Here is a 13,874-nt window from a genome sequence, read left to right on the forward strand (position 1 = left end):
TAAGGTCACATTAGTAGATGGAGAAGTGTGTGTGTGTTTTGTGTGTTCATAAACAACTATTTTGGTCAAAAATATTGTACTATTTTGTATCTGTTTAACTTTTAGAGAGGTAGTATTATGCTATATGCATCATTCTACAATGTATTTTTTAAATTCTGATTTTAACGACTTGAGCTATGTATAAATTATCTGGTCAATTTGTTTACCTCATGAATACATACTACTTTCTGCGTTTGTTTGATTTAGAGGCTTGTCCTGGAATTTCACCTAATTTTAGCTTTACTTCACTTTCCCACTAGAGGGTGTACCACGTGTTTGATTTAATTATTTTTCTGTTAACAAGATTTTTATAGTAATGGAATAGTTTATTAGTTCTTGGTATAATGATCAGAAAGAAGAATTTTAATGCATATAACTGGTATAATAGTTTCCTTGTTTTATTTTTATACTGCAGGTTACTCATTTTTGGATCCTATGACAGAGAGGCAAATGTTCATTGCACACTTGAGTTGAGCAGTAGTGTTTGGGAAGAAAAACAAAGGAGTTCCATTAAGACGGTAAAATTGGTTTGCATAGTTTTACATCTGTATAAAATTTGTATTCTATAAGCATGCTTTTATTAATATTTCTATATTTCTATAATTCTTTTTGGTCATGTACAAATAAGTATGTGTCTTGTTATATCAGTAATGAAATGAATCACATAAAACTGTAGTATTCAGATTGCTTGCTTGTGTAAGAAACCAAGTCAGACTTTAAAATTGTTTCACAGTTATGGAATTAGCAGGAAATCATCTCAGAAAGCATGTAAATTTAGAGCATTCATTTATTCCGCAACTATTTTATGAGTGCTTACTTTGTACTAGGAACTGTGTTACATGTTGGGGAAACAGTTCAAGAAAGAAAAGGCCCTGTGTCTGTGGTGCTGACATGGGGTAGAGGTTTGGTGTGAGGGTTAGAAGAGCGGGAAGGTGAACTACACGCTATAGAGTGGAGGTAGAACATAGCAGTCACTGAGTAAGCCAAAGAAGTGAGCAAAGTAATTCCTAGAGATTGACAAGGATGATGAACAACATACGGTTGTGACAAAGGAGTAATGAGTTACGACAAAAGAGACTCTATAGACAGGGAAAGCCTCTAAAGAGAAGACACCGGAGCGGGCACTCTGGAGCAGGATGCCCGGTTAAATTGGAATTTCAGATAAACAGTAAATAATTTTTTGGTAGAAGCATATCCCCTATTCGCTAAATCTGAAACCTCACGCTGGAGCGGAAGCTTGAATCACGAGGAGGAGCAAGCCCTATGGGGAGTTCAGGGGAGAGAGGGCCTGGAAGGCGTTTCAAGCAAGGGGGGGCAGCAGATGTGTGCAGGAAGGCGTGGTTGAGGACCAGACAGAAGGCTGGTGTAGCGAGAGCGTGACCCGTGAGGTAGAGGCACGCTTGACCATGCAGGGCATGGAGTTGGAATTTTACTGTTTGTGGGGGAGAGTTTTAAGATGAGGAGTGACGTGATCGATCTTCTGAACATTTTGTAAAAAACGTTCTGCCTGTGTAGAGAAAGGATTGTAGGAGGACGGGGTAGACCTAACGGGAGAGCAGTTAGGAGGCATTCAGGGGAGGTGTTGGGTACTTTTACTAGGTGGTAGCCTAGGAAATGGAAGGAAGAGAATGGATTTGGGATATACTTTTGGTGTGTGAAGGACTTAGAGTTCTAGTTTCTTTTTTGATATCTCTCAAAAGAGACTGTCCCCTAAACTGCAAGACTTTGAAAAAATGTAAAGGCTTTTAAAAAATTTTAAGTGCTATAATTAAAAATAAACAAAGCAGTGCTTTACTATCAACATGTTTTAGTTGGGCTTGTTGGGTTCTGTGGGTTCTTATATGAATAAAAATTGGCACTAGTTATTAGTTAATTTGTTTCCAAAGTTGAGTTGGTATTTTCTGAATATTCTGCATAGCAGTTTTAATAGCAATTATGATACGTTTCTTGGCATGTGCATAAATCTAATAGTGTATTAAAGATTTAGAACATTTATCCAAATGTTGCCTACAGAATTTCTTTGTTAAATAAGCCCATGAAGCTTCACATTGGAAATAGAATCCCAGAAGTTTATGTCTGAAATAGAAAAAAAAAAACCTATGCCTTAAAGCAGGGGTGTCCAAACTGTTTTCAACGTTTTTCACCAAGGGCCACATGCGGTAAAATACACAAACAGCCGGGCCACTCACTCGAGGTGAAGTACGTATTGCCTCACCTGGTTTATTTAAGTAAACTACATATATTTTTGGAATTTGCTGCAGGCCAATTAACAATGGATTGCGGGCCACAGTTGGCCCACGGGCCGCAGTTTGGACACCCCTGCCTTAAAGGAACCTACAGCCTTTTTGTCTTTTTTTAAAGAAAATTTATTTCATTTACTAAGCATATATTGAAATATTATGGGTCTGGTAGTAATAAAATTCCAAGGGTGCTTCTTGGAACCCCCAAACCTATCTGGCGTTACTTCTAGTCTTTTTAAAGATAAGATCTCTTTAACACGTTAGTAGGTTTTTTTGTATGAATAAATTATAGTTGTACTCTTTAAAGGTATATTTAACAACTTAGGTATTTAGCTGTTTCTATCTCATTTAGCTGTTCGTGGCAGTATAACCAAATCTATGATTATTATTAGTAGCCAATATTTAGGAAAACTATTTCTCTATTATGTCTTCATTATACAGGTGAATAGGTACTTTTGAACTATACTTACCTAGCTGTTTTATAGTAGTAGTAATGTGCTTTTTGCTATTCTAGAATAGTCTATTATTATTTGTAGCATTTTTTTAAATAGTCACAATTCTTTTGTTTGTTTTTATTTGTATTTGTATTTTTTTTCTTTTTTCTCTCACAATTCTTAACTTTTTAAATAGGCCTGTAAGCATATCGCCATACTCTTGAAGACCATGACTTTTAATGGTTATGTGGTATTTTTATAGGTATTCCTTTGACTATTAAATTGTTTTCAGTTCTTTCTATAATAACTATCGTGAATATCCTTATATAAAAATACGCAATATGAAATTCTTTTGGAATAGAGTAATTTTGATTGGGGTGGGGAAGGAGGCTGAGAAGTAAAGTGGAAAGGGAGAGTGGGCTGACCCACAGAGTTTGAAGTTATGAAAGCAGTTGGGAGCTATTGAAGATTTTGAGCATGGGAATGACATGGTTAAAATTGTGGTTTTTAGGAAAGTCTCTCCCCTTTTTGGTGGTTGTTCATGCCTTAACCTTCTTTTAAGTTACATCTCATCCAATGTAGAGCAACTCCTCAGAGGATTAGAATAACCAGCTTCACAGATTGTTCTGAAATGCATAAATATATGAGAAAGCATTATTGGTTTCTCATATATTTATGGGTATGAAATAGTCATAACTTGCCATTGCTGTTGGCATTTTCAGTTTCCTTTATTACATGAGGTTAGACAGCTTTAATATTTCATAGCAAAGGTTAGTAAAACTAATCTTGAGTCATAATTTTAGATCTTAGCATATTTCATAAGTAGTTTTGGAGAAATAATTCTAGGTTACTAATTACATCAGGTGTCGAAAATGTCAGCAGCAGTTAAGTGTCTCCAGGAATTAAATTACATATGTCTGAATTTAATAACTCTGGGATGGAGAATTAGAGTGTTCTTCAAGAATATATAAAACGTTGCCGAATAGGACTTGAAAATTTGGAATATATTGTAAATTTGGATAGGAAAAAAAAGTGCATCATTGGAAATAAATATGCTAAAGTATTTAATGAGTATAGAGGCTGTCTTTGTATAAATACAATCTTCAGGTTTAAATTCGGTTTTTAAATGTTGAAATTTATTCAGTTAGTCACTAATTTCAGTGAATGTGCAGAATGAAAGAAACTTAATTTCTTCCATACTTTAAATGTGCCTTTGAGTTTTGACAGCATTATAATATACCTTGTGCTGTTAATAGGGGAAGATCAGTAACAGATGGAAAGCTTTAGATTTGTAGTAATTGCACAAATGTTGAGGGTGGAGAAGGAACAGTTTTACAATTCTTGCAGCAGGTATCAGCGAAATCTAATGAATGTGGCTTAAGCCAAAAAGAGACCTGTTTGTCTTGTGTGAAAAGCCCTTGGTTAATATGGCAGTTCAACAGCCAAAGAGCCTGGCTTTTATTGGCTTCTTCCATCATCGTTAGTGTGGGGTTTTGTCCTCATGGTTCCAAGATGTCTGATGCACCCCTAAGTATCCACATTTCAAGAAAAAAGATGAGGTCTAAAGTGTGCCAAAGGCACATGTCAGCCAGGTTTTATCCTTTTTAAATACTTTTCTGGAAGCTCCTGCCAGGGATTTCCACTTACATCTCCCTGACTAGAACTGAGTCACATGAACTCCCCTAGCAGCATGGAAGTATGGGGAATCATTTCAGTTTTTCAGCCTTTGTAGAAGTAGAAAGTGAGGGAAAAGCATTATAAATGCCTTTTAGGTGGCCAGTCCACAGTCTTGCCACAAGAAAAAAAATTTAAATCTACCTGATGACTTTTTATTTTTAAGGAACTTTTCCTTAAATTGGGATATTAGGGAATAATTGACAAGGATAAGTTAACAAATAACCTGCATAAAGCCCGCTTTCTACCTTATTAGAAATCCAAGGTAAGTTTGGAGCAAAATCTGACACTCAGGTCAGTGCCCTGCTTGTTAGCTCACTTGCGAAATCAAAGAGCTCATAGGGTAAATGAGGTATTTTGTGATGGTAAAAATAATAAATAAGGAAAGAGTTATCATGAAAATCAAATAAAATGTGACAGCTGAGGTACAAGTAAATTAGATATTAGGCTTAAACAACAATTACAGGATCATCTTGCAAGAAATAACGAAGTCAGTACTAGAAATACATTCACCTACACCAAAAGACAAGCCAGTTTATTTTCAGTCCACTGTAATCTGCAAGTTTGGTGATGATAACTTGCTTCCCTTTCACTAATGAATGGATTTAAGGAATTTTCAGATTTTACAAAAGTTTCCATGATATTTCCGTAGGAAACATGATATTTCAGTAAGAAACTATAAAAACAACTATATATCTCTAGAATTTATAGTGCTTATCAAATAAAATTCATAAAATTAATCGGACATATTAAACATGTTAAAACATACATAATCATTCTTGTGTGCATGGTAAAGCAAACAGATTACATACATGTCACGTGAACACACACGGTTTTAAAGAGAGAGCTCCTGCGTGTTACTCTTCCAGAATTGGAATTCCCTCACCGTTGACCACCCACTTGCTTTACCCTTAGTTCCAGACATAAAATAGGTTATGAGTGAATGTTCTTTTCTCTTAGCCTCTCTCTGTCTATTTCAACTGTCCTGCCTGTGCTGTCCATGCCATCTATTTTATCATTTATCCACACTATCACTCCATCCTTCAAATAGGTTGTTGTATTCTTTGGGCAACTGGAATGCTTGATCTGTCTGGGGAGAAGAGAAGGCTCTATGAAAATAAGCTGTGGAAACTCTGAACCTGGTAGTCCTGGGGTAGAGGCACGGGGGTGGGGCCAGTTGGCACTCAGCGGTTTTCTGTCTAGCTCTTTCCCTTGTTCTCCATTCCAAGTAAAAGGATGAAAGGAGTTTTCATTTTTAAAACAAGCCTTTTAATATACATTTTCTGATGCTGAGCCTACTCCCTCTCCTTCTAGCACTTGGACACTTGATAGCAATTGTCCTTCATTAGAGACCAAGTCTTTCCTTCTATAATTAAAGATAGAAGGTTTAAAATCTAAGTAACTATGAAGTCAGTACATTGGCATAAATAGGTCACTATCAAAGAGAAAGGAAGGGTATGAATTTCTTCCTGTCTTGAAATGGAGAAGGAATTAAAGAGGAATATTTTGTGTCCCTTGAATTTACACAGTCGATGGGCAGAAGAGAGATACTGGAACAGTCAAGTGTTCAGTATAAACAGAAGCAGAAACACTTCATGTCTCGTGTAACCCAATATGCAGGTGCCCAAGGGAACTGTGAGGAAATGCATTAGGAGATATCATGATATTTCAGATCTGCCAAAAAATAAGAAGTAATAAATCCCTGAAGACCATTCAGTTAACAATTGGGGAGAATCCATAAATGATAATTTGGAACTCTTAATCAGAATGAGTATATTCCTTTCAGAGTATCACATGGTATCACTTGGCAACTGCTATAAGAAGGACTTTAGATAGGGTCAAGCCGTGCCCCAAGTTATGAGGTCAGAAGACTTCTCCTCCTAATTCTGGACTATATCTTTCTGTTTGATTTGAGTCACACTTTTCCTTCTCTCCTCTGCTGTTTCCCTATCAAAACTTCAATTGTTTTCTTAGGCACACCCTTATTAACTAAAGAGACATTTGAGGAGATGATGCCTACTTTCTAAGAACTACTCTCAGTGTATAAAAAGAGACATGGGAACCAAATATGTAATACGTACTGCTTCAGAGTCAATGGAATTTTTTCCCGATACACAAAGAGGTTCGATACTTGTTCCATCAAATCCCATTACCTCTCACAAAAACTGGACTGTGAATGGCATTCTAATAATTAGGAGATAGTTCAGGAATGGTGAGTGTGGAAGCAGTTCAGAGTAGAGGCAAGGATAACTCTGAAAATGGGGAGCTGGGATTTGAATGGAAGGGCCTTCATAATAAGATTAGCCATGTTCAGTTGCCCGAGATTAAATCTGATTTAGAGGCAATCTGCCTTAGAGAGCCTAGTGAGTCTCCCTTTACTCCAGCGTAAAGGGTAGGGCAACCGAATAGAGGAAAAATTGGTAGAGAACGGGTAATCAGTTGGGAGAAAATAACAATATATAGGGAAATGATTCCTTTCTAATACGAAGATGCTAAACAAGCATATAGTAGAAGAAATGGAAACAGTAAATGCATTTTCAGTTTTCAGAAAGCTTTTGATGAAAATCCATACCAAATCATCTAATTGCTAGGATAATATTTTGTCACAGATAGATCTGTCTTAAGGATATGGGAAACAGGGTAAAGGTGACCAGGTGTGAGATCTTGAATGAGTCCACAACTTTGGTCAGTTTTCACAAATGATCTGCAAGAGCACTATCCAATAGAAATAACATGCGCCACTTATAACCACATTTTCTTATAGCCCCATTTTAGAAAGTAAAAATAAACAAGTGAACTTAATTTTAGTAATGTTAATTTGACCCATATACCCAAAACATTGTCATTTCAACATATAATTAACATAAAAATTAAGGAGATATTTTTTTCTGTACAAAGTCTTTGAAATCGGGTGCATATTCTACAGTCACAGCACATCACAGTTCATCCTGGCCACATTTCAGGTGCTCAGTGACCATGTGTCCTAGTGGCTGCTGTACAGGGCAGCACAGACCTAGAAGAAGGAACGTACAATGTAAAACTGAGACTTGCATGTGGCACCAGACTTTTCTAGGACATGCCAAGTTAAGAGGTACAAAATGAGAAAAGAGCTCTTAGGACAAGTGTGTAAGAAAGAATTCCAAGCTGTTCTTAGGTATATGAGATCTAGGATCCTTAAAGAACTAAACAATATGTCATTGTGCCTCCAAAACAAGAAATTCAACTTTTCATGAGAGTAGGTGTCACAAAATGAACATGCGTATTTAAAAACCATGAAATTCTTTTCACAGAATTATTTGTGCATTTCTGTAATACAGGAAATTTATAACAGCTGGATCAGGTGGTGAGAAAGAACTAAAATTAACATGGAAGTGAGATAGCCATATAAAGATAAATGGATGGGGAAAAATTAGTGATCTTCAGCTGAAAAGACACAGGTGGGTGAATGATTAATGGAAGCCTATAAATACAAAAAATAAATAGGGTAATCAACAAATTTACTGAGCAAGGAACTAAGTATATGGGGCTGGGAAGATAAATCTCACGTCCCTGATGGTAATCAGATGATAAATGCTGAAAGAAGGATACTTAGGAGGTCTTTGATAATACTGCACGCTACATACTTGCTGGTACACTTCACCGGGGCACAAATATGCTACATTTTTTTTATCCTGTGTGTCTTGTACCTAGTAGAATTCCTAGCATACTGCAGTTGTTCCTTGAATGTCCTAGGAGGGGGAGGAGAGGATAAGTGATTGTTTGGAAATACAAGTGTGATCTTCCTTAAGTCTTTCAGTGGTTTTTACAGCTCCTAGAGTAAGGACAGATTCCTGGATGTGACCCTCGGAGCCTTCTGTGGCCTGGTCTCTCTTTCTCCAGGCTTACCTTCTCCCCTCCCATTCTGCTTTGGCTATGCTGGCCGTCTCTCTGTCCTCATACTGGCCATACTCTGTGCACTACACAACCTTTGTGGGTATACATCCTTCCCCAGCACGTTTCTCCACGTGTATTCCTATACCTACCCCTAGTCCAGATGTCTGCCTGGGCCAGACCTCAGCTTGTTCGCCTCAGGTGCATTCCTGGGCCCTTCCCCAGCGCTGCGTCATGACAGGGCTGACCGATGCGGGCGGTATTTCCACGGCGTCAGTGTCCGCTGACTTGCAGCTGGGTTTGGCCAGTGTGAAGCTCTGGTGGGAAACAGACGTGGACTAAGGAAATCAGGTATTCTTCCTCTTCTCCGCCTTGGACAACATGTCTGGCAGCCACTATTTCTCTTCCTTGGCTCCGTGCCTCTCCAGGACAGTCCACCATGCTTCCAGCTTCCACCTCATGCTCCAGCCCCTGGCCGCTAAATGCCATGTCCTCCGTGTCCTTCCGCCTAAGGTTGAAGTGACTTCTGACTGTTGCTAATATCTGAGGTGCCTCACTATCCCCTGATCGGCTTCAGTTCTTCCATTGCTGAGTAGCCGTTTCCCTGGTTTCAGGTCGCTCTGTTTCAAATACTTAGCTGTTTGCTGTTTCCTTGTCCGATCCTGACTGATTCACCACCAACCAATCATCATTCCTCTGCGAAACCTTCCCTAATGAGCAGGAACTCTGGGAAGACTGGCCACAGTTGGGAATTCACATGTGTATGTGTGTGGAAATGTGATCAGTGTTATTTCCACCAACACCTTCCTGTATAGCACATACCATGATTGTTTTGGCTCATAGCACTGGCATTTCGTGGGTTCAGTAAATACTATGGGGAGACTGAAGCTGGCCGTCTGGCCATGAGCCTCCGTTTACCGTCGACCCTTTTTCTTCCAGACTTTCAGGTTTCAGCACGACTTAGTCACATCTCTGTGGCTCTTCTCCCCTCAAGTTATCGCTGATGTACGTCTGAACCAAATGAAAGTGTGTAGGTTGAGTCCGCAGAATGAGGTTTGGTGCTCAATGTGCCTTCTATAAAAAATGCGATTTTTAGAGTAAGGATTTTAGTTTACAAATATGGTACATACGGTACCATGGCATCATTAAAACCATCAAAACTTCTTACTCCGTGTGTAGTTCACTTCCTTCCCTTTTAGTTTTGGAGAGTTTTAGAAGTTTTGCTGAATGACATATATTCAGATCTAAGCACCCACTGTTGAATGTGCACACAGAGTCTAAAAGAGCTCCCTAAGGAACTGATTTCAAGTAAGAGACAAATTTATAAATACATTAGGTGTGATAGTTCCGAGTTGGCATTTTGGCGTGTTTGTTTAAGGCCACATGCCTTGCAGATAGCATTTTGGTGCTCCTATTGAACAATTTGCCATTTACAGTCTTAATCTTACCAAAGGAAGAGAAAGATTAAAGCAAATAAAGCTCTTTTGAAAATGTCAGTTTTTATGAAAACTCTGGTTTAGTTCACTTTGATAATATTTGTGAATACAGTAGGGACGCAGTGAAATTTTTAACCACATGTAATGTTCTATAATTTGGCTTCTTAAATAAACTAAATGCCTTTGAGCTTTAGTAGTAAATCCTATGCAGTATTTCCACTCATAAAGTTCATCTTGGTTAAAAATGAGGGATGCAGTTCTCTTGTCTCATATTTTCTAAGTGTGTTTAATATGATTGTGAAATACTGTGAAAAGAGTAGGAAGTTAGGTTACAATACAGAAGCATTAACTCTCCCAATCAAATCCTGAACTAAAACAGCAGTGTAAGGCGCTGTATGAGAAAGAAGAAACTGAGTGTGAAGTTGAGGCAAGGTAAATATGGTCCTGCAAGGAGGATAAGCAGTGAGGAAAAGCCATAAGCAGTACAGAGGGCATCAGTATGCGACGGGCATGTGCACGCCCTAGGAGAGTCTCAGGGCAAAGTGCTGTGGGCTTCCTGGGCAGGGGAGAGAGCCTCCTTTCGGGAAAACCAGGGAAGAATATGTTAAGGAGCTAAGCCTCACAGCATATGTAGGATTTTGAGATGGTAGAGCGAACATTTCAAGGTGGGGGACATGGAATAAAGAGGGGGAGACTACTTGAGTATGTTTAGGATACAGTGAATTGTCCAGATGGGCTAAAGAATATGTAGTGAGGGAAGATTATGCAAAACAAGACTAAAAGGGTCGGACCGTATTATAGAGTGCTTGAAATACCAGGTTAAACGGGTTGGCTCTTATTGTCCAGAACAGTGGGAGTTGTGGAGGCTTTTAGAATACAAGTGATCTCGTCAGAGTCTTGCTTTAGACAGACTTGGCTCTGAATTGGAGTCTTAGCTAAGTCACTTACTGGCAGCACGATCTTCAAGTCCCCAGACCCATCTCATCCACAGGACAGTCCTTTCTTTCTCTATAAAATAGGACCAATAAGGCTTCACAGGGTTGTATGAGGAAAAAATGAGATTCTGTATATTGAAATGTCTTGCACAGTATCTGGCATATAGCAGGTAGTAAATAATATGTTTACCAAATCTAGCAGCAGATGTGTAAAGTCAGGGATGATTTGATGAGGGAAAGACTTGAAATAGTACAGGTGAGGGGTAATGAAAGTCCAAACCAAAAGGATGGCAATGAAAATAGAAAATAGCATCAATGTGGCTTGGGTACAACTGGAAATTGGGGTGTTTTTGAAGAGTGAGAGAGGAAGCCAGAACAGCTGGAGCCAGGAGGAGGGAGAAGGAAGGTCTCATTCTAACATGTGGGGTTTGTGGTACAGTGACTGTCAGAGGTCAGTCCAGAGATGGAATATTTTTCATGTGCTGCTGTGATCTACTGTTTTTGTTTTTGTTTTTATATTTTTGGTGTTGTTACATAAAGTGTTAACGTTTAGTGAGTTGAACATTATTTGGGGTATATGCTCTGTTTTTAGACCTCTTCTTTGAGATAGAAAAAGAGAATCAGAATGGTTTCACAACAGAGTAATAAGAATCTAAGTATTTTTTTAAAAGAGCTTTTGAGAACAAGGTAAGGAAACATTGTCAGTAAAACTTAAGCATCGTTTGTGGATTACATTTCTCCGGACCCTCCAGTTTTCTCTCATCCGAGTAAAACTGAGTCAGTCAGTCTATGCTTTGTCATGAACTAAAACATCCTATTCAAGGCACAGTATACCGTCCGGTAGAAACCCACTTGGCCAAATAGCTCATCTTCTGAGTCATACACTGAGACGCAGGACGCAGAGCTAGGAAATACACAGTTTGGGGAGAGGCGTTAGCAGAGCTCTTGCAGTAGTTACACCTGCCTACATGCAGTCAGCCCGGTGGGAGTGAGGAGCGGTAAGAAGATACACGCACTTCCTCTGTGCCAGTCATGAGTGTGAGACTTTCTATGCATGAACCATTTAATTCTCCTAACAGCCCCACGAGAAGAGGCATACCAACCCCGTTATCATCTCCGTTCTGTATATGAGGAAACGGAGACACAAAGGGAGAAAGGAACTTCCCAAATCACCCAGCTAGTCAGGGGTAAAGACAGTCTGCAAACCCGGGTGGGCGGTATGGCTCCCGCTGCGGTTCTTAGTTACTGTATCATCTCTGCCAGTGCTGGGTTCAAATAAGGGCTCTTCCGCTCTAGTTCTGTGCCTGTGAACAAGTTATTTCAGAATCTCCAAAACAGAGGTAATAGTAATAGTATAAGGGTTCAATGTCTGTAAAACACTTAGCACGGCACCTGGCACGTAGTAACTAGAATAGTAACTGTTACTGTCGGACGTGACCAAAATGCCATCTCTTTTGCTCCATGTTTTTAGTGCTATCTGATATTTTGTATATTCTTATAAATCCCCCGCCCCCACTCCCTTTTAAATCCTTCCTGTAACAAGGTGAGGAGGACACGGCAATAGCTTCCTCAGTCATGGGACAGTGGTTTTTTTAAGACAGGAAGGCCAAATACTGACCTTTAAGAACATCAGCAAGTTTATTAAAGGCTTTTCCAAAAAGGAGCTAACGCCCATCTCAACCGAGGACAAAAAATGAGCAAACATTGAGGTTTAGGGAGGTTTAAGATAAATTAAGAACATCTTAGGAATAAAGAGTGTTAATGTCATAACATAGAAAAGAAGTCTAGATGTCTATAATTAAACATAGACATAGTTTTACAGTATTTAAGAACGAGTAGCTCCTGGTACTCAGCTGAGATCTCCAGCATTCATCTTTGCATTTTACTCTAAGTCTGAAGTTCTACTATTTACTAATTGAAGGTACTTTAAAATGAATACGCTAAAGTAAAACTAGATTGAAATTTTTGTTACCTTCAATCAGGGAAAGGGAAAGGGCAGCGATAACACTTACTTCATATGTCCTGTTAAACCAGTCTCTTTCCGTAAGGTGTTGACTATTCCTCCACACAAATATTGAATGTGAGTAGAGTTTAAAGTGGGTTCGGGGACAGCTGTGGTTCCCATTTGTAAGCGTGTTGATTTACATTGATATTGGATTGTACTGGACAAATAGGTGGTTGTATTTGAAAACTGTTTTATATAAACAGTGTGCTCTACTGGAAGAGATAAGAAGGTTTTATCAATTATTGTAAATAAGACTACTTCCAGGTAATTCATTATATTTCTTTAAGGTTATCAAGTGATTCTTAAGAGTATAAACAGATGGCTTGTTTTCTATATGACGTGTGAATTCTCTTTCGTAAATTAATCAACGCTGAGGATGTTTGAAGTCTAAGTAGGAAACCATGGAGCGAGCATCAGGAAGTAGATAACATGAAGCAGAGTTTTAATTTTTGTGATGATATTTCATTTGTGAAATTTGAGGAAACTTGCATATTTTGACAATATAATCGGCAATTTCTATAGAAGTATATATGTTTAGAAATTGGTATGAACTATATATTTTTTTGCCAAATTGAAAAACACATTCAGAAAGCTATAGATAAAACTGCAAAAGCCAGCCATAATCTCACTACTCAGACCACCGCTAACTTTATAGAAGAACTTTATAAAGACAAACATATACACACTATTCACAGGGTATGTTTATGTTTCTTTTAAGAATGAAATGATATCATGTGTCTAATAACCTGACTTTTTTCCTACTTAATAAATATACTGAGGGCATATTTTTAACTCCATACACATGTGTCGCTGTTTTTACGTCTGTATGATATTCCTCTGTGTACCATAATTTAAACAATCACTGATGAGCATTTAGACATTTTGCAATTTTTTAATGTTGTAAAAAAATCTATAATATCAGTGTGTGTATTCATGCACATTTATTCTGAAAGTTATGGGTTGGCACACTTTTAATAGTAAATAGGCTTTGCGGACCAATCACTATCACAATTTCTCAACTTGGCTGCTTTAACATATAAAGCAGCCAGTGACAGTAGATCAACAAATGAGTGTGGTTGTTTTCCAGTAAAATTTCGTTAAAAACAGTCCACAGGCTGTAGTTTGCTGACTCCTCATCTAAGTGATTCCTTGGTCAAAGATGCAAAAATAATCAATACGTATTTTTAAATTGTATTCCAGCTAGAATAGAGCCTGTAGAATGTAGTATTGTATCAATGTTA

At 38.3% G+C, this 13,874-nt stretch overlaps 1 protein-coding gene across 4 annotated transcripts in view; it reads left to right on the forward strand.

The window, feature by feature from the left end:
• Positions 1–13,874, forward strand: part of PDZD8 (PDZ domain containing 8) — a 74,433-nt gene that overhangs the window by 28,307 nt on the left and 32,252 nt on the right. For all 4 annotated transcript variants that reach the window (XR_004425367.1, XM_033131362.1, XM_033131364.1 and 1 more), the window contains exon 3: positions 455–557. Coding sequence is in view for 3 of the 4 variants with exons in the window: in XM_033131362.1 (XP_032987253.1) it covers positions 455–557 (103 nt within the window). In the remaining variant the exon portion in view is untranslated. The remainder of the gene's footprint in view (positions 1–454; positions 558–13,874) is intronic.

Source organism: Rhinolophus ferrumequinum, chromosome 16, assembly GCF_004115265.2.
Source record: "Rhinolophus ferrumequinum isolate MPI-CBG mRhiFer1 chromosome 16, mRhiFer1_v1.p, whole genome shotgun sequence".
Taxonomy (NCBI): Eukaryota; Metazoa; Chordata; class Mammalia; order Chiroptera; family Rhinolophidae; genus Rhinolophus; species Rhinolophus ferrumequinum.